Raw genomic sequence first — 26,199 nt, forward strand, 5'->3', positions numbered from 1 at the left:
CGAGGTTCCCGATTCATTTCATAGTTCCGGAGAGAGCCTTAAGCTGTTGTCCGTTCTCGGTACTTCAAAAAAACAAACGGAAAAAAAAAAAAACAAAACAAACAAACAAACAAAAAAACACGTCCTAACCTCTCCGAGTCTACAAGAAACAACGGTACAAACTCTGGGAGCAGAAAAGCATCTACTCAAACTAACCTCCCCCTCTTTGCCGAGGTAAATAAAGACGCACTCGGGATCTCGCGATAAACAACATCGCGTGGGAGCCTAGGACACCCCCTCCCCCCCCCCCCCCCCCGCCTCCATGTTAGTGCGCATGTGTCGCTAGCCCGGAAACTACCGCAGTGGCTGCGGGGAGAGAACTGAAAGCCAGGAAGTAAACATTGACGGATTGACTTCATTTTTGTCGGGTGATTTCGTTGTGACCTGTGGCCCGACTGGGTAAGAAAATGTAGGAATTTGGGGATCGGGAGAAGATGAAGCTGGAAGACTCTGGGAAATAGGACAAAGGCTCCTATTTCTTAGACACATCCTTACAGAAGTGATGAATTCCAGGTCGAGGAGGGAACGGGGATTGGGAACCGGGAAGAAAGCCACCGTCCTAGGCCTCAGACACTATACTGGTGCCAAGCCAAACCAGGACTGTGTCTTTTTAATGGTTTTTAGCTTTTTAATGGTAACAGCTATCAGATGTTATTGGAGTTTCACTTCCCAGCTATTAGCTACCTGGGGCTCCTGAGCACTTGATATATGGCTAGTCTGAATACGTGTAAAATTTGTATCAGATTTTAAAGATTTACTTTATTTTCTCCTATGTTCATTGCATGTTAAAATAATATGTTGGCTATATTGGATTAAGTTAAAATATTGTAAAGTAATTTTACCTGCTTTTTACTATCTTAATATGACTACTGGAACGCTTGAAGTCATGTATGAGGCTGGCATTGTATTTATCTCTGCCCCATATTGAGATTTTAGGCTTGTGTAGTGGGATATGACATAATCAAATTTATGTTCTGAAAAAATAACACTGCAGTGTGGAGAACGGATAGGAAAGGAGGACAGGAGACCAATAAGGAGAGAAAAGTAGTAATTTATATAAAATGTTAGCATTGAGAATAGAGAGAAGTAAATAAATCTGAATGCTATTCAGAAGGCAAAAAAAGCAATAGTGATGAAATATTTATGGAGGTTATCTGGAACATATATGTAAAGGTATGAGTGGTATTTTTCATTAAGAGAGGAAACAGTGAATGGAGATGCCATTCCATGGAGACGCTCCTGAATTTGAATTAAGATTTGTTGAGTTCAGGTGTCTTTAAGACGCTCTAAATGGAGATACTGTGAAGTAAGCAGTTGGAATATATGTATCTGAAGCTCAGATAAAAGATCTAGAGAGGAGAAATAGGTGGGAGAGCCAACAGTGGTATATTGTGGCTATTGAAGCCTTAGAAATACATGAACTTTCTACTGATGGAGTCCAGAGTGATGAAAGAGACTAGCCTTGTGGAATCCAAAGTTAAATAACTAGGCAGAAATAGAGGAACTTGTCAAGAAGACAGGAGCAGCAGGAGAGATTCAAGAAAAACCAAGAGATAATAGTGTTACTTAAGCCAAGAGATACAAATGTTTCAAGAAGTGAAGGAAGAGGGGCACCTGGGTGGCTCCATTGGTTGAGCGCCCAACTCTTGATTTCAGCTGATGTCATCATCTCAGGATGGTAGGATTGAGCCGCAGTCTGTCCAGCTTCCCACTCAGCAGGGAGTCCGCTTCTCTATCTCTCCCTCTGCCCACCCTCCCACACCCTCATGCGTGCTCTCTTTCCCTCTAAAATAAGTAAATCTTGGGTCACCTGCATGGCTCAGTCGGTTAAGTGTCTGCTTTTGGCTTAGGTCATGATCTGTGGGTCCTGGGATAAAGCCCCATGTCAAGCTCCCTAGAGTCTGCTTCTCCCTCTGCCCTTTCCCCTGCTCATGCTCTCCCTCCAAAATAAATAAATAAAATCTTTAAAATAAAATATTTTAAAAAGGGGAAGGAAGAGAACTGAAAAATATCTAGTGGATTTAGCACATTGATCATTGATGACTTAGTGGTAACTCTTCAGAGAGATGGGGTGAAAGCTAACTTAGAGTGACTGTGGAAGGAAGTAGAAGATGGGAAAATGGAGAATGGATATAGATAACTCTTAAGGCATTTCGTCTTTAAGGAAAATGGGACACTGTTTACTCATGTACGATTAACATGCTAGAAAAGCCTGAGACATACATAGAGAGATTCAGGAGGGTTAATGAAAGAGTCTTATGAAATTTTAAGTACACGTGTATGCAGGATGCCTGGGTGGCTCAGTGGTTAAAGCCTCTGCCTTTGGCTCAGGTCATGATCTCAGGATCCGGGGATCAAGCCCTGCATCAGGCTCTCTTCTCAGCAGGGAGTCTGATTTCCCCCTTTCTCTCTGCCTGCCTCTCTGCCTACTTGTGATCTCTCTCTCTGCCAAATAAATTTTTTTAAATAAAAAAAAAGTACATGTGTATGCTTCTCTCCATTTGTAAATTAGAGTTGAGGAAGGAACTGCAGACAGTGCATAGAGACTTTTTGTAGAAAGGAAAGAGACTCTTCCCTCACAGATACTTTAAGAACAAATGAAATACTATGTATAAATGAGACTGCAGTATGTGTTATTAGGGTGTACTTTTGATAATTTCACTGATGAACTCATGAGGGCCTAGTTTATACTAATATATATATTTCTTTTCGTAGAGGGGTCCAGATAACCATGTCAGCTGCAGCTGTAGATGCAGTTAATGCGGCCCCCCTGTCAGGGTCCAAAGAAATAAGTCTAGAGGAACCAAAGAAGATGACCAGAGAGGACTGGAGAAAGAAGAAGGAGCTAGAAGAACAGCGAAAACTGGGTAATGCTCCAGCAGAAGTTGATGAAGAAGGAAAGTAAGTACATTGTTTGCATGATCTATTCATTAAAAATTCAAATTTATGTTTACTCAGTAATTTCTCATGTTTTGCTTTGACAGTTTTTATTATTTTATCAGATTTGTATATGTAAGATTTAATAATAGAAATGTATTAAAGAACTTCTAATGAACAGCAGTCATCCCTTTCAAGTCTTCCCACTCCCTGTCCCACTCTGCAAAAGTGACTACTTTTAAATCTTTCTATTTTGAATTTTTCTGGTTGATAGCTCCACATCTCTAAATAATGTATCTGCATGATTATTTTAATCAACTCTAGGCATTATTAACTAACTTCTTGATCTTGTATAAGGTTTATCTACTAACGTACATCCCTATTTTCCTTATCTCTTTCCTGACTTCAGTTCTGTCACTACTCTTAGTTGCTATATTGGAAATGTTTTCACTCTAAAATAAATTACATTCCTTGGGGCGCCTGGGTGGCTCAGTGGGTTAGGCCTCACCTTCGGCTCAGGTCATGATCTCAAGGTCCTGGGATCTAGCCCTGCATCGGGCTCTCTGCTTAGCGGAGAGTCTGCTTTCCCCTCTCTGCCTACTGCTCTGTCTACTTGTGACTTCTCTCTCTGTCAAATAAATAAATAAAATCTTTAAAATAAATTACATTCCTTATCTTCAGAGCTTTTTTGTTTTGTTTTGTTTTCTACTATATTATAGAGATATCAAGCATATTCTCTCCCTCCCTCCCCCTACACTATCTCTGTTTTTACAATCTGTATAGGCTATCTTTGTAATTGTAATAACAATTATTTTTAAACTTTTTTTTTTCTTTAAAGATTTTTATTTAATTGTGGAGAGAGAGACACAGTGAGAGAGGGAACACAAGGAGGGGGAATGGGAGAGGGAGAAGCAGGCTTCCCACCCAGCAGGGAGCCCAATGCAGGCCTTGATCCCAGACTCTGGGATCATGACCTGAGCCGAAGGCAGTTGTTTAACGACTGAACCACCCAGGCACCCCTCAAACTTTATTCTTTTTTTTTTTTTTAACTTTATTCCTTTTTTCCTTTTTTTTTTTAAATTTATTTGACAGAGAGAGAGAGATCACAAGTAGGCAGAGAGGCAGGCAGAGAGAGAGAGGGAAGCAGGCTCCCTGCTGAGCAGAGAGCCCGATGCGGGGCTTGATCCCAAGACTCTGAGATCATGACCTGAGCCGATGGCAGAGGCTTAACCCACTGAGCCACCTAGGCGCCCCCACAAACTTTATTCTTAAAAAGTATATATTTTTTAATTACAGAGACATCAACCCTCATATACCTCAGTATATTTCTTCAGTGCCATGGTATATCGATCCGTCAAAAAGACCTACTTTAAAGCACCAGAGACCACAACCAGAGAAACAGAAGCAATACAGCTCATCTGGAGAATGGTACAAGAGAGGTGTAAAAGAGGTATGTGAGCAACTTTTATATATATCCTTATGAAAATGGAGATTTTATTTTAAGAACTTAATTTAAGAACTTTTAATCAAGTTATATCAGAATACAAACCCTTTTACCTGGGGTTAAAATTTGTAATACATACTACTTTTATTTCTGTGTTTTCTTTTCTACATTTTATGTTGCTAAAGTACTTAAACTTTCTCATTTATAAAAGTATGGAGACTTTATGTAGTTTTACTCTTAATGAGTAAGTCACTTCACTAGACAATATAGTAATAAGAACCAAAATTATTTCTAACTTATTCAGAAATAAAACATTTTGTTTTTCTTTATATCCATTTACAGAATTCCATAACTACTAAGTACCGCAAGGGGGCATGTGAAAATTGCGGGGCCATGACGCACAAAAAGAAAGACTGCTTTGAGGTAAGTTCATCTTTGAGAATTCTAGAAACTTGTCAGAGAGTCTCTTTTTTCCTATCAAAGAGCTTAATTCTATTTTTCTAAAGTTACCTAAATTTTGGTACAAGTTAAATATAAATTTATTTGAGTGAGATTAGTTTAGCACCATCATAATTTTCTGCTGGGAGAGTAACTGATAATTGAACAGACCACAAACTCCCATGGTATGTTTATGCTTGCTTTGTAAAGGTTATCTGAAATTTTCGCCTAGGCTACAGGAACTTGGGGAAAGGTTTGATTTTATTCTATTTCCCAGAGACCTAGGCGAGTTGGAGCAAAATTTACAGGTACTAATATAGCTCCAGATGAACATGTCCAGCCTCAGCTGATGTTTGACTATGATGGGAAGAGGGACCGGTGGAATGGCTACAATCCAGAGGAACACATGAAAATTGTGGAAGAATATGCTAAAGTAGATCTGGTGAGCAAAGTTCCCTGCTTTCCTACACTCCTTAAAGAATGTACATTTTGCTGTATCATTGATTAAGTGACTCTGTTTTTGAGTCTTCGAGCAATGTAAAAATGGTGGCGTTTTTATTATAGTAGTAGTAGGTCTGATAGAATAGTGAAAATAAGGTGTGCTAACCATATTGGCAGCAGTGTCTTATTTGATTCTCGTATTTTTTATTTAACTCCCTAACTGAGGCTACAGAAGATATTGGAAGCATGAGAACAGATTAGTATCTAGGGCTTTTGGATTTTTAAGGTTATAAACTCTTTCCTGGCCCCACACACTGCATCTTGTCTGGGCCTGTTTTACAGATGTCTTACATTGTATTTGAGAGAAGTCAAAGGAGAACAGGATAACACATATCAGAAAATTGAATTTTATTTTAATTAAACTTCAGAGTTTTTTGTTATGATTTTATCAACTTTCCCGCATTCCTTCAAATCCACAGTAATGCTGCTTTTTTTTTTCATAAGTAGAGTTTACATTTAAAAATCACGGGATTTATCTAATGTAAATTTCATCTATTCTCAAACAGAGGAATATGTGGTAATCCTGGGCTTGTCAGGCAAGCATCAGTCATCTGGGATCAGGTGACAGCTGCCCCTTTTGGATAGGGCTTGTTCTTTGCAGTTTAATCACTAGTGCTTTTTGGCTCAGTTTACATTAATGCCTAACTCGAACAGAAGTTTGTAAATCCTGTTATTTAGAAATCATACGTCTAGAGTTACAAGAAATCTCAAGGAGATGACCTTTCTGGAAACAATAAATTTATTAATTTTAAGTATATAAAAATTAAATGTTCATTTGAATGTTGTAAAGTAAATTTCAAATGTTTCCTTTTTTGTTAGGCAAAACGAACTCTGAAAGCCCAGAAACTCCAAGAGGAATTAGCCTCAGGAAAATTAGTGGAACAGGCTGTAAGTAATAAAAATGGTCCATAAAAACATTAAACTCTTAGTAAACAAAAAATGAAAATCAAAACAAGAATTCATTTTATATCTGTCTAGTTAGGAAAGACTTAGGAAGAGAGAAGTGCTGTTGAGGGGAAAGACTAAAACTGGCACTTCTATAACATTCACGGAACATACCTTGATGCAGTCATTTTGGAGAGAATATTGCCATAAAATATTTATATACATTTCTGGAATAAAGTCAGTAGGTCCTTCTATCCTAAAGAATTTCCTAGTAATCAGAAAAAAAGATCACATATGCAAACATATTCATTGTAATACTTTTTAAAATGGCAAGAAATTGAAATAGCCTAAACAGGAGCAAGGAGTTGGTGAAGTAAACTGTCCTGCATCTGTATAATAGAATGTTGCATAGTTCTTAAATGACTTTTATCAACACTTGTAACAACAATGGATAACACTTACATTTAAATAACATATGAAAAAAATATTGTAATATCACATAGGAAAAAAAACCAGAATACTGATTCTCATTCACTGTAGAATTAGTACATTTTTCTTGGTATTTTTACTAGTATTTTCTACATTTTCCATAATGACTGTAATAATTTTATAGCTGAGTAAAAAAACCTGTAGTAAAGCTGTATTGCCAATTTTTTATTCATGACAGCTTAATAGTTAATGCATACTGTGCTTAGTAAAAGTTTTCTTTTTGACAAATTGATGGCACACATAAATAATAAGTAAAACATTTGGAGTTTAAATTCCTAAAAGGGACTCAGCAAATATGAGTTACAAACAGACCTAAGTAAGTAATCACCAACTGAGCAGTCACTGAGGCCACCTGGCAGGAAAGTTCACAGCACAGGTTAACAGATATCAAAATACAGCTCTGCCCCTGGCCAGTTAGGTGGTCACAGAAAAAGTAATTTATTTCTCTGAGCCTCAGTTTATCATCTCAAGTAGAGACACCACCACCTACCACCTAGGAGGCCTAGCATCATATCACAATGTAAGTAAACACTTGGTAATTAGAAGCTGTTACTATTACCAGCTCTAGAAAAGAAAACATGCTGTTTCTCTTGTTCTAGTATATTCTCTGTTGTTTGTTGTAACCTGGTCTGATTTATTTCACCGGTAAGCGTACTTAAATGTGTATAGGAGACTGATGATTTGTGCCCACTTCAGTACTTGGATATTAATATTAATTACGTGCAGTAGAATAGTCTACTATAGAGATTGAACTTTTTGTATGGCAGTATAAATGTTTTTTTGTTGAACTAGCCACTTGTGGGAACAAAAAAACATTTCTGGGGTGCCTGGCTGGCTTAGTCAATAGAATGTGCAACTTTTGATCTCAGGGTTGTGAGTTCAAGCCCCACATTGGACCATACATAAAAAAATAAAAAATAAAATATATATATATATTATGTTAATAGAAATATATGCATATATTTCTGATGCTGAAAGTAATACATACTCAGTGAAAAAATAGAAAATTATAAAGAAGAAAATAAGTATCTTTTATGTTAATTATTAACCTTTTGAAGTAGGCCTTTCCAGGGCCCACTCCGCCTCCCCACATGTATCTATATGTGTGTAATTATAACACATGTTTTTAACATGGATTTCATCTTTACATACTTATTTATCACCTACTCTTTCAATTAATATATAGTGCAGTGAACTCATGTTTTCTCTGTCATTATAGACCTATCTATTTTTATATTAATTCACATGGTTCAAAACTCAAGATATGCAGTTATTTTATCTATTAAGAAGATATGCAGTAAAAAGTCTCCCATCCTTGCCTCCATCTACCTTATCTCTAAACCTCACCCCGCCATAATCTGTTTTATTTTTCTTGTGGATCCTTTCAGAGTTTCACAAACAAAAACAAATAATATTATTCCCACCTTTCTCTCCCCTTTTTTTAACAAAAACTGCAAAAAAAAGAGGAGCAAATTCTATTTTCTTCCTGCAAATTGGATAAAATCACTTCTAATGGATGTTCAGTATTCACTGAGTGCAGTAATTTATGTAACAATTTCTATTATTAATTTGACTTTTCCCAGATTTTTGATACTATATACAGCACTGTAAATAACATTGTTTTCCATACCTCTTTATATAATTGATTTATATAATTGACATATTCCCTTAGGATGAATCCCTTAATGTGTAATTGATGCAGTGAGTATTTTTATTTAAAATTTTAATGTCATATCACTTAAGTACCACTCAGGAAAGCTATACAAATTTATGTGCATATATATATATATATATATATATATATATATATACATAATATATATATATACACACACATAATGTTCGCATGTATATAATCATTGTGTTTATATAGAGAGGATAGATATATTCATACACACTCATATTTCCATATCCCCCCACTAATGCTCTAAGGTAGTCTTTTTAACTTTGAAGACTTTTAAAGGGACATGATAAGATGCTGACTACTTTGCTATAGGCCTTTTGTGGAGTTAGAGAAAATCCTGACCAATGCTAATGAAGGAAGGATGTCTTTGTGACTAGGATCTCAGACTCTCCTTAAATTACAGTACGATGGGGTGCCTGGGTGGCTCATTGGGTTAAGCCTCTGCCTTTGGCTCAGATCATGATCTGAGGGTCCTGGGATCCAGCCCTGCATCCGGCTCTCTGCTCGGCGGGGAGCCTGCTTCCCCCCTCTCTGCCTGCCTCTCTGGCTACTTGTGATCTCTCTCTCTTTCTCTGTCAAATAAATAAATCTTTTTTTAAAAAATTACAGTATGGTATCATTTGAGTAGATTCCTCATTGCATGATTTTACAAAAGTTGTTTTGGCTCTAAAGATACTTATTACATGATTCTAGTAACATTTTCTTTTTAGACTTGATAGAAAAACTCCAGTGAGGCTTGGCAAAAATAGTATATGCCTGAAGGTTAACATATAAGAAATGAATATATATTGGATACATTGGTCATTTTAATGTTCTTCCTACCTTTGTGCAATTATAATCCTGTATCACTGAAAATTCTCTAGAAATTTTCTGGCTTTGTAGACAGTCTGATAAAATTATTCACAGTGACATACTGGTATTCAGAATTTACATGCTGATTACAATGAGAAATAGGATTTGTTCAGCTAGATTAAATTTGTGATATATATATATATATATTATATATATATAATACCTATATATTTAAAGTGTTAAATAATCAGTAGATTTAATGGAATAAAATTACAAATTTTTTTTCTTCTTGAATGATGCAGAATTCTCCAAAACACCAGTGGGGAGAAGAGGAACCAAATTCTCAGACGGTAATAAATATGTGCCCTGTCTGGGTATACATTAAATTTTTCAGTTTCTGACAGCTAATAACAGTAACAATAATAATAATAGCTTTAAGAAATATAAGTGAATAATAAGAAATATAAGTGAATAAGAGTTTGGTTAGAGGGAAATCAGGAACTAGATGTTGCTCTTTTTTTCTTATAATTTGTTTTTCCTTCTTTCCCCTTCCTTCAGGAAAAAGATCATAATAGTGAAGATGAGGATGAAGATAAATATGCAGATGATATTGACATGCCTGGACAGAACTTTGACTCTAAGAGGCGAATTACTGTCCGGAATCTCAGGATTCGAGAAGATATTGCAAAAGTAATCCTTGCTAACTCAACATACACATCCAAAAAAATGTTTGTCTTCCCACTCCAAATTTTGTCTACTCATCTGGTATCTGAGCACTATATGGGTTGATATAGTCTGTCATTCCAAGATTAAGTATCATTCTGTTTTTTTCTCTTCATCTGTACCCCACCAATGCATACACACATGTAACTGATCATGATTAATTCCTCCGCCTAGTCTGCTGAAATCTTTTTTTGACAGACGTAAATGTTAATACAGTCTTAAAACATTTTCCCTTCTAGTATTTGCGGAATTTAGATCCAAATTCTGCTTACTATGATCCCAAAACTAGAGCGATGAGAGAGAATCCCTATGCCAACGCAGGGAAGAATCCAGATGAGTAAGTATCACGTTAAATGTATAGATTTCACGGTGGGGGAGGAGCGTTTTTAATCGTAAAACTGAATCTGAGTTAAAATGAACAACATCTATGGCTGGGTCAGAAAAGAATGAACTTTCCTTAAAGAAAGCAATTTCTGAAACAATTTGTTTTTTAACTTGTGTTTACAGAGTGAGCTATGCAGGGGATAACTTTGTAAGATACACAGGAGACACCATTTCAATGGCTCAGACACAGTGTAAGTGTTTACTCTATGTCAAGGTATTTTATATCCACTCTAAAGAAATTTGGAGGCATTTTTAGAAGCTTGTTTTCAGGAAGTATGCAATAAATGTAGCTGAGAACTCATTAAGATGCTTTTGATTATTGTAGTGTTTGCTTGGGAAGCCTATGACAAGGGATCTGAAGTGCATCTGCAGGCTGATCCTACAAAACTAGAGCTGCTGTACAAGTCCTTCAAAGTCAAAAAAGAAGACTTCAAAGAACAGCAGAAAGAAAGCATCTTGGAAAAGGTAATTTGATCAGAATGCAAAGAAAAGAATGTTCATTAACAAGAAATGACCAGTTTATCATTTGATTTACATGTGGAATACAACACACAGAGAGGCTCTTTTAGTTCGTTAGGACTAGTTCTACCCTCCTATTAACTTGACAATTGTATACATTATCGGTATATACATATCAGGAAGCTTTTGCAGCAAAACAAACTGTGGAAAAACTTAGTAGTTTAAAATAAACATTTGTTATTTCTCAGAATTTTGTATGTCAGCTGGGTCTCCTGGTCTGGGCCTGCTCATCTGAAGCTCGATGATCTAGAATGGTCTCATTCTGGTCTCTAGCAGTTAGCAGGCTAATTATCCTAGGATCCCACCTCTGGAACAGCTCATCTCTGCCCCATCTGGGCTCTTACCCTGTAGTAGGCTAGTCCAGCTTCAGCAGGCATTCTCCGTACCAGAGACTAGTAACAAAAAGCATGCCTCAGTGCACGAGTGCTCTTCAGGGCTTTGCTTGCATCGAATTTGCCAGTTTCCCACAGGCCTGAACAAGTAACACGGCCAGGCCCAGATTCAGAGGTTGGAGAAACTGTCTCTTGAGGGGAAGAGTAGCAAGGTCATGTGGCAAATGGGCAGGCGTACGAGAATAAAAGGAATTAATTGCCATTTTGTAATCTACACACTCAAAAGATGAATAGCAGCTGGAGACATCTTTTATTTCCCTCTAAGATTTTTGTGACTTTTTTTACTGTATTTTGTATAACAAAGGCCATAATGATTATTCCTTTAATGTTTCTGATTGGAAATAAACCCATCAATAGAGATTTGAATGTGAATCTTTGCTGTAAAATGTATTTAATAATGTTCACTTTCTTTTAGTATGGTGGCCAAGAACACTTGGATGCCCCTCCAGCTGAATTGCTTTTAGCTCAGACTGAAGACTATGTGGAGTATTCAAGACATGGGACAGTCATCAAAGGACAGGAGCGGGCTGTTGCCTGCTCTAAGTATGAGGAGGATGTGAAGATCCACAATCACACAGTATGTGCTAAACCAGAACTATTTGGTGTCCTTGTTAGAATTTTGCTCTGGGTCATATTTTCTTACTACAATAGTAGCGAATCATTGTTGTGCTTTTCTTTTCTTTTTTTTTTTTTTTTTTACATTTTAATTGTGTTTTATGAAATTTTTCCAAACATACAAAAAATGTGGAAGAATACTATTATGTTCATCCACATAGCTACTACTTAGATTTAGAAATTTTGTTGGTATATATGCTTTGGGGCGTGTACACACACGTGCGTGTGTGTATACATAATGAATATAATATATAAATAAAATTTATTTATTTTTTAACTAAAACATTTGAAAATCACAGATACTATGATATTTCACCCATAGAAACTGTGTCATGCATCTTCTAAAATCAGGGATATTCCCCTCCATAACTATCACACTTTAAAAATTGATATAACTCCTTCATATCATCTAATCTCTGGTTCTTAATCACATTACTTAAAATATACACAAAAATGTCTTTAAAGAGGTGGTTTTTGTCTTGCGTCAGAATCCAATCAGAGTTCATTTTGGTTGTTGTATCTCTTTTTCTCTATCTTCCTCTGTCATATCTCCCTTTTTTTTTATGATAGCAACCCTTAAACAGATGAGGCCAGTTATTTTTTAAACTGTGTCATAATCTGTATTTGACTGATTCCTAGTGATACTATAGGATTTATTCCTCTATCTTCCGCATTTCCTATAAACAGGAATTCAGAGCTAAAGGCTTGATTAGTTTTAAGTTCAAAATTATGACAAGAATATTTGTGATGCAGTAGAATTCATAATTCATACTTTTTATGATGAATTCTACTGTCTCACATCATAAAACATATGTTACTTGCTATACTCTTGGAAGTACTCAAACTACAATTGTCAAAGTCAGGTCAAAAACTGAACTAGCTATAGGAGCCAGGCCACTGAATGTATATGAGTGAAGTGATCCAGGCACACACACAGAACACAAACCCTGTCTGAAAGGGGCATCCAGGGCACCTGGGTGGCTCAGTCGTTAAGCGTCTGCCTTCAGCTCAGGTCATGATCCCGGGGTTCTGGGATCAAGTCCCACATCAGGCTCCCTGCTGGCCTGCTTCTTCCTCTCCCATTCCCTCTGCTTTTGTTCCCTCTTGCTCTCTCTTTGTCAAATAAATAAATAAAAATCTTTTTAGAAAAATAAATGATAAATAAATAAAATGGACATCCATTGGTCACCAACAGCCAGTTCTTGCCACGTGGGAATGTGGGCCCAGAATTTCCCAGCTCTTAATTTTTGAAGAGAAGTCAGATAATCCTAATTTTTTTTTACAGTTTTAGGAATGGAAAGCGAGACCATTATAATTTAATGGCTGCTTCTTACACCTGAGGTCAGGCCACCCTTTCCCTGTTAGCTTGCCATGGAATCCCCATAGTTTTACTCCCAAATTACCTTTTAAGGGCCTGTATTATTTGGTACTCATATCAACAATATATGAGAATCCCTAGTTTCAGGTTCCTTTTTAAGTAACAACTCTCTCTCTGCAGCATATCTGGGGATCTTACTGGAAAGAAGGCCGATGGGGATACAAATGCTGTCACTCTTTTTTCAAGTATTCCTATTGCACTGGAGAAGCTGGCAAGGAGATTGCTGTAAGTAATTGTCCTCTAGTTCTTAAACTGTAGCACAACCAAAGCTCTTAAGTCAAAATCTGTATTAAGTATGTTTCTCATGTTTCAAATTTTAACTTTTTCTTCAGTGATTGGTAACTATGATACTCAAGTCAAATATATTTTCCCACAGAATTCAGAGGAATGTATTATAAATGATATAACTGGAGAAGAATCTGTGAAAAAACCTCAAACCCTCATGGAGGTAAGTCTAATCATTTGTCCTGAATTAAGTCCTGGAAGGCTGACTTTAAAATTGGTGCCGGAGCTTTGTTTTTGCATTAATAACGCTATATATTTCAACCCTCCCTGTCAGATGCATCAGGAAAAACTAAAAGAAGATAAAAAGAAGAAGAAGAAGAAGAAAAAGAAGCATCGAAAGAGCAGTTCGGATAGTGATGATGAAGAAAAGAAACATGAAAAATTGAAAAAGGTCTCTGTGAACTCTAAATAGTCAAAGTGATGACAGTATTCTTTATTTGTAGCAACCTTAAGAAATGAGGAAATAAGCCCCAAGTCTGGGTGATTTGTTTAGGTTACCTTGTATCAGGTCTAGAGTGCAAAAGGAGATTTTTGTGTATCTCAGTATTCCCTGTTTCTTGGAATTTTTGATAAAAATTACTAACATACTGAAGAAATGTGCTTTTAAAGCTTTATTTTAGAGTTATTGACTGCCCAGAAAGAATTGCCTTTTAGCTCCATAATTTGTAAGTTTCAGCAAGTCCTTGGGAAAAGTTAGAATGGTAGTTTCCACCAGAAGCATCAGTTGTGGACTTCTGTTAGTGAAATCAATATCATTGAATCTCTTTGTTATTAAGTAAATTTTTTTAACATTGAAAATGTGGTAGAATGTTTTGTGCTATATGAAAATACTGTATCAGCCAAGTAGTAATTAGTTACAGCTTGACAGTAGAAGGGCTGACACTTTAAGCTCTTTTGGACAATCTAGGTTTTTGATATGACAATTTATATTCAGTGGGGACTTTTGGTATTCTGCTACTTTAGATCAGAAGAGATCTGATGTAGAGCTGTGGTTCTCATGTTTTTCCTCTCACTATAGGCACTGAATGCAGAGGAGGCCCGCCTTCTTCATGTCAAGGAGATCATGCAAATTGATGAGAGGAAGCGGCCTTACAACAGCATATATGAAACTCGGGAACCCACTGAAGAGGAAATGGAGGCCTATAGAATGAAACGTCAGAGGCCAGATGACCCCATGGCTTCCTTCCTTGGACAGTAGTAACTAGTTATAGACAGTCACCCAAGATAGACACAGCTGATACATTCTTTTCAGCTTCTTGCTGATGATTGTAGATGGAAAAACCCACAACTACTACTCTTGCTGCCTGACTTTAATAAAGACTCAGAAGTCTCATAGCAAATTCATTTCTTTACACACTGAAGAAACAAAAACAAAGAGGAAGTACATTAAGATATATTTTGATTTTACTTCCAGTTTTATACAAGATGATGTGCAAAGAGGCCTTGGCTCTCTACCTAACAAGAACATCTTCTACTCAACATTTATTAAGTCTCTAACTTTATTTCCTCAATTCTTATGGCCCTTTATCTAGTGCTAGTACACATTTTAAAGGCAGATGAGTTACTCTTTCTCAAAATCATGGTTTTGTTTTTTCAGATTACTAGTAACTATAGTTGTAGTTACTTGAGTATCGTTTGTTTTTGCCTTCTAAGGTTTTCCTGGTCTAAAGCTAAAAATAAATTGAGTTACTGAAAGGAAACCTTTAGAATATATGTATGACTTTATCCCCCATTTCAGTCTGTATAGTAATAATTCTGTTTTCTATTTGGTTATAAAATTTTGATTTTTAAAATATTTCCTTATACTTTATATCCAGAACTAAATGGATTAGTCTTTGAATGGAAAAATAACTCTTTAGTTATCTTCGAGTCACTGATCAGTACTAGGTCTTTTACCATTCTGGACATGAACCTTTAGACACAGAAACCCTTTCCTCTATTATAGAGGATGGTTTGTGGTACTATTTGTTGTTTTAATTGTAATTGCCTTTATGTAATGATCATGAATATTAAATTTTAGAAGATTGTAGAGTATCAATTGTACCTAATCTTTACAGAAAGCAAAAATTGGCTTGTAATTGTATAAAAATTGCAGAAAGCAAAACCTGAAATTGAAGGTTTCTTCAGAGAATTACAAGGATAGCTTATAGGGCTATTAATAACTGAGACTACCATGATCCTCAGGCCTCTTATAAGAACACTGTGAAGATAATACAGTAGGAAAAAAAAAATACAGTGAGAGTGGGATCATGAAAACAGCCTATTTCAAACCCTGACATAAGTAATTGGCTTTTAATAGCTCACTGGCTTCTAAGCTACCAAAACCCACTAGTATACCACATTAAGTTACCATCTAAGGAATTGTGCTCGTGAGAGTAACAATCAAATTGTCAAGTACTATGGATACCGTAGCTAGATTCAGGCTAGTACTAGTACGAAGTTCAAACAGCAATGCAGAGAGAGCTCATTCTTACCTATTTCAAGAAAGTCAATGACTTACGTTTTCATACTCCTACCATAATATGGAGTGGTTCAACATAAAGTTTGACAATGTCTATTTTGTATTTTATTTATCTTTTGTTAATAAAGATATATAATTGAGAATACTTAACTGAGTGGTTTATAGTATTATTTCAAATATTTGGCAGGAAAGTAGTTTATGGCAAGGGATTTTGAATTAGAAAATTTCAGGATCCTTTAACTCAAAAAATGTGTGGACTTTTCTGGCTCTCTGTTCCCTCTTCAGTGAAATCTAGTTTACTGATTTTAGGAAGACTTCTATAATATCTGAACTCTTATTTCTCCACCTTGTCTTATTTCTCCATTTTGGAAAACAAAGATAACACCTGGAACATTATTCATTATTTGAACTTTGCATTTATTAATAATAGCTGCCTTTTGAGTGCTGAAACTATGTACTGTAATTTTTTGTATGTTACCTCTGCAAAAGGAACTTCATGGTGTAATGGATAATGCCCCTATCTATCTTACAAAAAAAAAGCACATGGGCTTAACAATTCCAGGTAGCTTGCTCAAGTCCTGACAGTTGAAAGTGTTAGGGCCAGGACATAAAGCCAAGTATTTCTGACTCTTACATCCTACTCCTGTCTCTAGTATTTAAGACCCTGCTTTCTAGACCAGGAAGACTGGTCTTTTGCAGGCCTCAGTTGGCCAGGTTCACCCTCAACACCTGATAATGATGCATCTGTCCCACATTCTTTGATAGTGCCCCTTTACCCAACCTTGTGGGATGTTTCTACCAATACTGACTATACAAAAATGAATAAATTGTTCTTTCATTAAGTTTGTTACAATCCTGGAAGGAGTACCCCCTCCACCCCGCAAAGAGCAGGAGGTTTATGCTTGAATTTCTTTCAGCAACGTTTTCTAGTTTCTGCTTTCGGATTTTTTCCTCTAAAATCTCTCTAAGGGTGCCTGGGTGGCTCAGTGGGTTAAGCAGCTGCCTTCGGCTCAGGTTCCGAGGTCCTGGGATCCAGTCCCGCATGGGTCTCTCTGCTCAGCAGGGAGCCTGCTTCTCCCGCGCCCTGCCCTCTCTGCCTGCCTCTCTGCCTACTTGTGATCTCTGTCAAATAAATAAAATAAAATCTCTCTAATATGGGTTTATAATTTCAAGATCATGTTAAAACGAATTTTAAAATTGAAGCTCTTTTCTCTAAAGTGATGATGATTCTGAGGAAATTCATCCTCATGCTCTAATTTACGGAAAGAGGTGACTTGCATGGACAAGAAGACACAAGCTGTAGACGCCCCTCTCCACTCTGAGTATCTTCATGGAGTTTACAGCCTGTCGCATTTGCTTCAGTGTTTAATTTGGGAGTTCAATGAGCTTCCTTCTCTTCACTCCTTAATCACACATAGAAAATGCTAATTACTGGAGTGTTAAAAATTTATTTCAGTGCTCTGAAGAACTATGTGGACTTTGCCATACCTTCCATTCCTTCGAGTCTACGATTCATTCTTTCTGGCAGACACACAAAAAACCTCCTTGCTATGTACACAATAAAAAAAAAAAGGGAGAGGAACAACGCGCATGCTCTTTACTCAAGCCTGCTGAGGCCTCAGCCGGTGGCTAATGCGCCTGCGTGCGGGGAGACACCTCGCCCCGTCTGTGGGCGGGAAGCCACACGGAGAGCCCGGATGGAACCCCGGCACGGCCGGGGTGGAGGTCGCTGCAGACTCTTCTGTTTCCCTGCGCCCGTGGGTTCCTGCTCGGGGACCGGACCTGAGGAGCCGCCGCCCTGATTGGTTCCGGCGCCTAGTGGCTGGACCCCAGCCCGATCGGAGAGTGACCTGGAGCCGGAGACGGGCGCCTGAAAAGCCCGAGCATCCTTTGGGCCTGCGCCCAGGCTCGGAGACGGGCGGGTGGAGACCCAGCGGAGTCTTCTTTCCTGGCCGCCGGCGCGCTAGCTCGCCCGAGCCGCTTCCCAATCGCGCAGTCCTTAATATACCAACAGGTCCTACCAGTTACGAGCTGCATGTTCTTTGCATGCATGCTTCATAATTAAAGCTCCCAACAACCCTCTAAGGTAGGTACTATTTTCCTCCCCACTTGAGAAATCGAGGCTTGGAAGGGACCCAGCCTCCAGGTGACAAAGCCAGGATCCCAGGCGTTTGCCTCTGGAGCGTTTGCTCAGCTACTGTTCCGTTTTCTCCTGGCTGTTGCCTTTAACTGCAGTGTGTTGATGAAATTCCGTCCCCCAGAAACCCGTATCTCCCTTGGCCTGGAAGAGGTAGTGGCGAGATAGAAGTTGAATTGGGTTTGATTTGGAGATTTAGGTTTACAACTGCACTTGGTTGTTGTCACTGCGAAATGTATATGTTAGCATTTCCCAGAGATTGCAGTTATGTGAATGTTCACTTTTAACCGGCTTTTCATCAGTTGTGATACTTTTTCATATCTACCCTTATGCCTCATAAACTTGCAAAAACATTTTACTTAGTTATATCACGTCTTTAACTCCGCATCTTAACTCTCAAACTCTCAAAGGAATCGAACAAATTATGTTTATTTTATAAGATAATGCTTTTTGTTCGTCTTACTGTTTACTATGGAAGATTTCCCCATATAACATAAAAATAGTGAGTGGTGTAATGTAACAACCATCATTCAGCTTTGTTAACAACTCAAGGCCCATCTTACGTCTCCTATCTCCACTCCACTTTGTGTGTTTGTGTGTGTGCTGAAGTACAGTATTTCAAAGGAAATCCCAAACGTCATTTCACTTGTAAACAACTAAGTCTGTATCTCTAATAAATGAGTACTTTTTTCACACAAACATACCATTATCACATCTGTTTAACAATAATTTCTTTTTTTTTTCTTTTTTTCCTCCCCATTTTTTAAGCAGGCTCCACACCCAGCATGGAGCCCAAAGTGGGGTTCAAGCTCACAACCCTGAGATCCAGACCTGAGCTGAGATCAAGTCGGATGCTTAACTGACTGAGCCGCCCTGGTGCCCCCAGTTAACAACAATTTTTTAATACAATGATGCTTTTTTAATGTTTACATATTTTAGGATATTGTGATTACTAAGGAGCAAGTGAAAATTGAGAGGTTCTAAAACACAAGAAAGCCTCTTGGGCAGTAAATTCCTCTTTGAGAATCTTGAGAATTCTTGCCACCTCTTCTCTCTTTTTGAGGGGGATGAGAAGGTCTACCGCAAATGAATTTTTCTAAAAACGCTTTTGTTCAAAACAGGTAAATTTTCAGTCGAAACATACTTGAGTAGCATAGTCAGGGTGGGTTGGAATGGACTCCTAACTGGTCCTGTAATAATTTCTAATGAGACTAAAGCAAAGGTTTTTCATTCACCTCTCCCCAAAACATACATGGTAAATACACATAAGAGAATATAGAAAGATAAGCATTTTTATGACAGTGTCATCATTATACTATCAGTCAGGAGAGGTTCTAAAAAAGAAAGTTTAAGATCAACTTTTAAACTTCCTATCGTCTTTCTTGATGGGCGGATACCTTCCAGTGTTTAACTGACTCATACCAGACAGCCGTCTGGTATGTCAGCTTACTGATTTACATAGAAGTTCGTTTTGTAGCTAGTTAATTGTGGCAGAGCCGCTAGAGAGTTCGTGTTTTAAGTTAAAATTCTTGCCTTACTTATTGTGAGGGTTTTTTATGGCCAAAGTGGGCATTTGGAGTTAAATAGGTCCCTGTTAAATTATTTCTGCCACATTCTGTAGTACAGACCTTTGGAAACAGGGGATCACTTGTTTACTGGGAGATAGAACTGTTTTCAAAGGTATATTTGAGCCTGCCTGTGGGTTATACCTTTGCTCATTGCTAAGGAGGAAGAAAAGTAAAAGGCCTGGCTTTCTTTCTGTCCCTCAACTTTCTTAGGAGGTTATCAACTCAGAAACTTAAAAGCCCATTAAAGCATTTACTTAGGGGCTCCTGGGTGGCTCAGTGTGTTAGGCCTCTGCCTTCAGCTCAGGTCATGATCTCAGGGCCCTGGGATCGAGTCCCGCATCAGGCTCTCTGCTCAGCAGGGAGCCTGCTTCCCTCTCTCTCTCTCTGCCTGCCTCTCTGCCTACTTGTGATCTCTCTCTGTCAGGTGAATGGATAAGATCTTTAAAAAAAAAAAAAAAAAAAAAAAAAGCATTTACTTAGCAACCTAAGCATATCAGCAAGCTAGGGGTTGTCCTAAAGGATATGTTTTCATTCCTCTAAATCTGACTATGCACTAGGCTATGTATTAGAACCACCTGGACAATATTTAGAGCTTTTTTTATAAAGTAATCTCTGCCCAATGTGGGGCTCGAACTCACAACCCCAAAATCAAGAGTCCCATGCTGTAGCAACTAAGCCAGCCAGTTGCCCCAAGATTTAGAGTCTTTTGTCCTCCTTCTAGAAAAGATGATTTATTAGTTCTAAGGGAGATGTATTATTTCAAAGGGGTTCCCAGTGATTATGATGAACATCTCTTATTAAAGATTACTGTTCTAGTTATCATTCACAAGAATTATCTTATGTTTATGTAGAATACAGATTCTGCACCCCTGCTGTAGAGCTAGTGAATCAGAATCTCTAGGAGTGGGGACCATGAATCTACATTTTATCGAAAGATTTCACTGATTCCTCCATTTGCTAAACTAGGAACCATTACCTTCTAATCCCTGTCCTCAGATTAAAACAAATTTAATCTTGGGAATGCTGCTTATTTTCATTCCATTGTTGTGGCTTCTTTCTTGACTGCTTTTATTGAGGGGTAGCTATATGGAAAAGCATCATGAAATTCCTATCGTAACTAAGGATGTCCTATGAGAGACATTTTTCTGAAGTCTCAGTAGCAAAAATAGTTGTGTTTCTCCTGAACAACTTGTTTTGCTTCTCTGTATGGACAATACGAATCATGGATTGGTAGTGTGTTATACTTTAGCTGCAAGGAAGCTCTGAGCCAAATTTATATCCCACTTCTGTGTCAAAGGCTACTTAATCCAACCTGCTTCAAATTCTCTGCTTACATTGGAATCAGAGCCAGTCAAGGCTCAGATAGTATTACAGACCTGTTTAATCCTTAACTATGAAAATGAACTGGGGGCACCTGGGTGGCTCAGAGGGTTAAAGCCTCTGCCTTCCGTTCAGGTCATGATCCCAGGGTCCTGGGATCCAGCCCCACATCGGGCTCTCTCCTTGGTGGGGAGACTGCTTCCTCCTCTCTCTCTCTCTCTCTCTTTCTCTCTCTCTACCTGCCTCTCTGCCTACTTGTGATCTCTCTCTGTCGAATAAATAGATAAAATCTTTAAAAAAAAAAAAAGAAAGAAAGAAAATGAACTGGCCACTATGTCAAAATATCTCCTTCTTAAGAGTATTTAGTGAATTTCTCCCTTCTCTATTCACTTGTTCATAACTGCCTGTGTGTCTCCATCCCTGGCGGAGAATGGAGGGAAGGGGTAGCATAGTTGAGATGCCCTTTTAGGGAATACAAAATGTACCAGATTTGTTTGAAACGTACATCACTGAAAACAAATTAAGCCATAATTTCAGTTCACCAGTAGAGGGTTTACAGGTATTCACCACCTACATAAGTGCCAATCTATTTATTCTGGGGCATTAGCTGTGAGTTGATAGCTCTGAGTTGGACTGTCATGCTTTCATGGTTTATTTTCAACCGACATGTTATGGGATGTGTCTTGACATGTACAAATGGCATGTGATGTGGCTTTGTTTTTATTCGGTTAGCCTGTGGTTTTTAATGTGTGGGTTATATTTTACTCCCAAAGCAAAATTCTGCAGCATCTCTGGAATACTACCTGAGAATTTGGGGGTGCCATGTCGAAGAAACGCAAATGGGATGACGACTATGTTCGTTACTGGTTCACCTGTACGACAGAGGTTGATGGAACTCAGCGCCCACAGTGTGTATTGTGTAACTCAATATTTTCAAATGCTGACCTCAGACCATCCAAATTGTCTGACCATTTTAACAGACAGCATGGTGGTGTAGGTGGGCATGATCTCAATAGCCTGAAACATATGCCGGCACCATCTGATCGGAGTGAAACCTTGAAAGCATTTGGAGTTGCATCTCACGAGGATGCCCTATTACAAGCATCTTATCAGTTTGCATATTTATGTGCCAAGGAGAAGAATCCTCATACAATAGCTGAAAAACTAGTGAAACCTTGTGCGTTGGAAATAGCACAAATAGTTTTGGGACCAGATGCACAAAAGAAGCTTCAGCAGGTACCCTTATCAGATGATGTGATCCATTCTAGAATTGATGAAATGAGCCAGGATATCTTACAGCAAGTTCTAGAAGACATCCAAGCCAGTCCTCTGAAAGTGGGTATTCAGCTTGCTGAGACCACGGACATGGGTGACTGCAGTCAGCTAATGGCATTTGTACGGTACATAAAAGAAAGAGAGATCATAGAAGAATTTCTATTCTGTGAACCATTGCAGTTAACAATGAAAGGAAAAGATGTGTTCAATCTCTTCAGAGACTTCTTTCTGAAGCATAAGATAGCATTTGATGTATGTGGCTCTGTTTGTACTGATGGTGCCTCGTCTATGCTAGGAGCAAACTCAGAATTTGTTGCCTGTGTGAAAAAGGAGGCACCTCATATCGTGATCACACATTGTTTGTTGAATCCTCATGAACTTGTCACAAAGACCTTGCCTACAAAACTGAGAGATGCTCTGTTTACTGTGGTGAGGGTAATAAATTTCATCAAAGGACGAGCTCCAAATCATCGCCTCTTTCAGGCTTTTTTTGAAGAAATTGGAATCGAGTATAGTGTCCTCCTTTTCCACACTGAAATGAGATGGCTTTCCCGAGGTCAGATACTCACACACATTTTTGAAATGTATGAAGAAATAAATCAGTTTCTCCACCACCAAAGCAGTAATTTAGTTGATGGCTTTGAAAATAAAGAGTTTAAAGTTCACTTAGCGTACCTTGCAGATTTATTCAAACACCTGAATGAACTTAGTGCATCTATGCAAAGGACTGGGATGAACACAGTATCAGCCAGAGAAAAGTTATCTGCTTTTGTTAGGAAGTTTCCATTTTGGCTAAAGCGACTTGAGAAAAGAAATTTTACCAACTTTCCTTTTCTTGAAGAAATCATTGTTTCAGACAACGAGGCAGCAAGCATTGCAGCTGAAATACCGCTGCACCTGCAACAGCTGAGCAACTTCTTCCACGGGTACTTTTCTGTCGGCGATCTTGCTGAGGCGAGTAAGTGGATACTGGATCCATTTCTTTTTAATCTGGATTTTGTCGATGATGGTTATTTGACGAAAACTGATCTTGCCGAATTACGAGCTAGTGGCCAAATCCTAATGGAATTTGAGACGATGAAGCTTGAGGATTTCTGGTGTGCTCAATTCACAGTGTTTCCAAGCCTGGCAAAGACAGCTCTAGAAATCCTTATACCATTTGCAACTACATACCTTTGTGAATTGGGATTTTCATCACTTTTACATTTTAAGACAAAGTCCAGAAGCTGCTTTAATATGAATGATGACATCCGTGTGGCTATTTCAAAAAAAGTTCCTCGTTTCTCAGACATCATTGAACAGAAGCTACAGCTACAGCAGAAGTCACTGTGAACTGATACCTTTTTAATGTGTAATTTTTAATATATTTTTAATTTCATTGTAAAATTAAGCTATTAATTATGTCTCTTTCATATTTACAGTCTACCAAAGCCCAAGAAAAAGTTTAGCATCTGTAACTTTTAATTTTCACAGTTTTGGTAACACAGGCAGCAGAGAAGATGAAGTATCTCCTGGTGGATACATAGAATTCTTCAAAGTATCTGTTGACCCTGCTGATATGATACATAAAAAGACACATAAGCCCTAGAGTATCCAGCTAAGTGGTACATTAGGCTAGGAATGGAGCCCATCGAAAAGAGAAGATCTCCCAGAAAATGGATCCTCATGTTAAAAGTAAAGATCTTCATGTTAAAAGTAAAAACGACAGACTGAGTCCCCATATCTCTGCGAGTGTTGTTATGGGGCGGTTAATGGGATCAGAAGAGGATTGTGAAGTGTTATAGTGGGAGAAGGGATGATTCTAGTTTATATAAGATTTACTTTTAAATGTATTCTTTGGAGGTAGTCTTATAATATCCATTCCTGTCACTCCCATGCTCTAAATACCATGACATTAATAAATGTCCTAATAGCCTATTAGTCACTCTTTGTCTTTTTTAAAGTTACAGCAGGACTCCAAGTCATTGGGGCTGCTAAAAAGAGCCTTGCCATAGAGATTCTGATTTAGCAGGTCTGGGGCCTTCATTCTTTTTTTCATTCTTTTTGGTGGGGGGGGGGGGGGGCCTTCATTCTTAACCAGCTTCCAGATAGTTCTGTTGGATTCTTTGGGCTTCTGGTCTCATCTTATTTTCCCTTTACCCCATTTTCTCATTTATTTTACATCTTAAGCTATGTGAATTTTCCTAACTTAGTTCAAAGCTTTCGAATGGACCAGAATATAAATAATAAATAAATTGACATGAAGTTACTGTAGTAAATCCAGGCCATCAGAAAATTTCCTGTGGGAATTTAAATTTATATGCTTTTTCTAGATAATAATTTGGTGAAATATATTTTTAAATATTAATAAATTTACATTTTTATTTCAAAACTTTAATATCTTATTAAAGTGGTAGGCTAAAATAAGAGTCCTATAATGAAAAGCCACAGTCCCTTTCCTGCCCAATTACTTAACCATTTCTGTTTACCTCTAAGTAATGTTTTTATACCAAACACATATGCCAGTTCTGTGTTTTGGTTTTTTGGTTTTTTAATTAAGCAAACTCTTCCCTCAATATGGGGCTCGAACTCACAACCCTGAGACCAAGAGTCACATGCTCCACCAACTAAGCCAGCCAAGCATCCCCGCATATGCCGGTTTTAATTTATCAGCTTTAGAAGTTACATGTTGACTCCTCTAGATAATAGGTAATTACTGAATTCATAAAATGTTCATTTCCTTTCCTACTATTCCTAATTTTTGATTATGGTAGTGTTAATTTTAGTTCCTTCGTTGATTATTCATAGCCCTCTGACTGGGGATTTTTCCCTCTAGGAATTTACGTTCTGAGAAGAGTCAGGGATATCCTGATTTTATTTATAAAATGGGTAATTGCAACATTTTTATAATAGTGAAAAATTGGAGGAAAAAAGACTGAAGGGGAATGAAATCTGACTAACAGTTATCACCTGAGTACTACAAATTGAAGTTTGTATTGTCTACGCAAAACTCAACCTGATCACCATCCATCAAAATACTTTTATCAATAAACATAAATACGTGGCTTTCATCTAAAAATGTATTTATAAAATATAAGTCCCAATTTTTTTCTAGTATGACCTAACATCAAAAGCAGTGGGAAGAATTTCCAAAGCTAATGTAGGAATAAATGTGGAAGAGTATGTATAAAGTTTCATATGTGTGTGTATCTAGAGACAGGAAGGAAGAAGGATGGGAGCAATGCATGCATGTACGAAGCATGGAACCTAACAGTACAAAAAAGCAGGACTAGGACGCACTGCCAGAAGCAAGTGACCTTTGATGGCCAGTCTTTCATTAAGTCCACTAGAATTCTCTCTTAAACTAAATTCATTAATTTCTGCTATGAAACAAAAATCCAAAGGATATTTTAAAGGGAATAGCTGAGTTTTTAATTTATTTTCAAATTCTACAACGGTTTATTTTCCTTGATCAAATTACAGAGACTACAGTATCTGCTAAAATGAAGAAGAAACTTAGTTTTTTGTTGTTGTTGTTTTTAGTTTAAAAAAATTTCCCGCAATGGTACATACATTGGAACTTACAAGTCATGTGTTGGTTTCTTTTTCTCCCAAGAAAGAGATAATTGTCTTATATTTTTACTATAAGTTCATATAATTAAGGTCATTGGTCAATTGCAAAAAAGAATCAGGATAAAGACATAATCTTTATGACCAGCAGATGTCACTCTCTATGCATGATTGGTTGAAAGTTAATTTAACCACATAGATTTTGCCAAATACCTTATTTTTTTTAATATTTTATTTATTTACCTGACAGAGATCTCAAGTAGGCAGAGAGGCAGGAAGCAGGCTCCCCGAGGAGCAGAGAGCCCGATGTGGGGCTTGATTCCAGGACCCTGGGATCATGACCTGAGCCGAAGGCAGAGGCTTTAACCCACTGAGCCACCCAGGCGCCCCGCCAAATACCTTATTTTAAACATCTCTAGAAAAAGTATTTGTAGCTCAAATTAA

General features: G+C 37.7%; 2 protein-coding genes across 4 annotated transcripts; both read left to right on the top strand.

Annotated features, from left to right (window-relative positions):
- Positions 1-313: 313 nt before the first annotated feature.
- SLU7 (SLU7 homolog, splicing factor) lies at positions 314-16,051 on the top strand. Of its 2 annotated transcripts, none has more exons than XM_045999815.1 (16): positions 314-438; positions 2,755-2,940; positions 4,213-4,366; positions 4,703-4,783; positions 5,076-5,240; positions 6,119-6,187; positions 9,452-9,499; positions 9,708-9,839; positions 10,112-10,209; positions 10,380-10,447; positions 10,582-10,721; positions 11,583-11,744; positions 13,281-13,385; positions 13,537-13,608; positions 13,720-13,836; positions 14,464-16,051. In XM_045999815.1, exons 2-16 carry the CDS (start codon positions 2,771-2,773, stop codon positions 14,641-14,643), a joined length of 1,761 nt encoding a protein of 586 aa, XP_045855771.1. In that variant the 5' UTR covers positions 314-438; positions 2,755-2,770; the 3' UTR covers positions 14,644-16,051. The 2 variants fall into 2 exon arrangements, with proteins under 2 accessions (XP_045855771.1, XP_045855772.1); XM_045999816.1 differs by having other exon boundaries at positions 328-448.
- A 1,534-nt stretch (positions 16,052-17,585) lies between these two features.
- ZBED8 (zinc finger BED-type containing 8) lies at positions 17,586-24,123 on the top strand. Of its 2 annotated transcripts, XM_045999818.1 has the most exons (3): positions 17,586-17,992; positions 18,815-19,164; positions 21,705-24,123. In XM_045999818.1, exon 3 carries the CDS (start codon positions 21,754-21,756, stop codon positions 23,536-23,538), a length of 1,785 nt encoding a protein of 594 aa, XP_045855774.1. In that variant the 5' UTR covers positions 17,586-17,992; positions 18,815-19,164; positions 21,705-21,753; the 3' UTR covers positions 23,539-24,123. The 2 variants fall into 2 exon arrangements, with proteins under 2 accessions (XP_045855774.1, XP_045855773.1); XM_045999817.1 differs by lacking the exon at positions 18,815-19,164.
- Positions 24,124-26,199: the final 2,076 nt, after the last annotated feature.

The sequence above is a fragment of the Meles meles genome, chromosome 3, assembly GCF_922984935.1.
Source record: "Meles meles chromosome 3, mMelMel3.1 paternal haplotype, whole genome shotgun sequence".
NCBI classification, from domain to species: Eukaryota; Metazoa; Chordata; class Mammalia; order Carnivora; family Mustelidae; genus Meles; species Meles meles.

Excerpts from the sequence above, each read along its gene's own strand:
- SLU7 (XM_045999815.1), top strand. The coding sequence starts at position 2,771 with ATGTCAGCTGCAGCTGTAGATGCAGTTAATGCGGCCCCCCTGTCAGGG. Across the intron at positions 2,941-4,212 it reads GAAGTTGATGAAGAAGGAAA|AGACATCAACCCTCATATAC; the intron begins GTAAGTACATTG and ends TTTTAATTACAG. Across the intron at positions 10,722-11,582 it reads AAGAAAGCATCTTGGAAAAG|TATGGTGGCCAAGAACACTT; the intron begins GTAATTTGATCA and ends ACTTTCTTTTAG.
- ZBED8 (XM_045999818.1), top strand. The coding sequence starts at position 21,754 with ATGTCGAAGAAACGCAAATGGGATGACGACTATGTTCGTTACTGGTTC.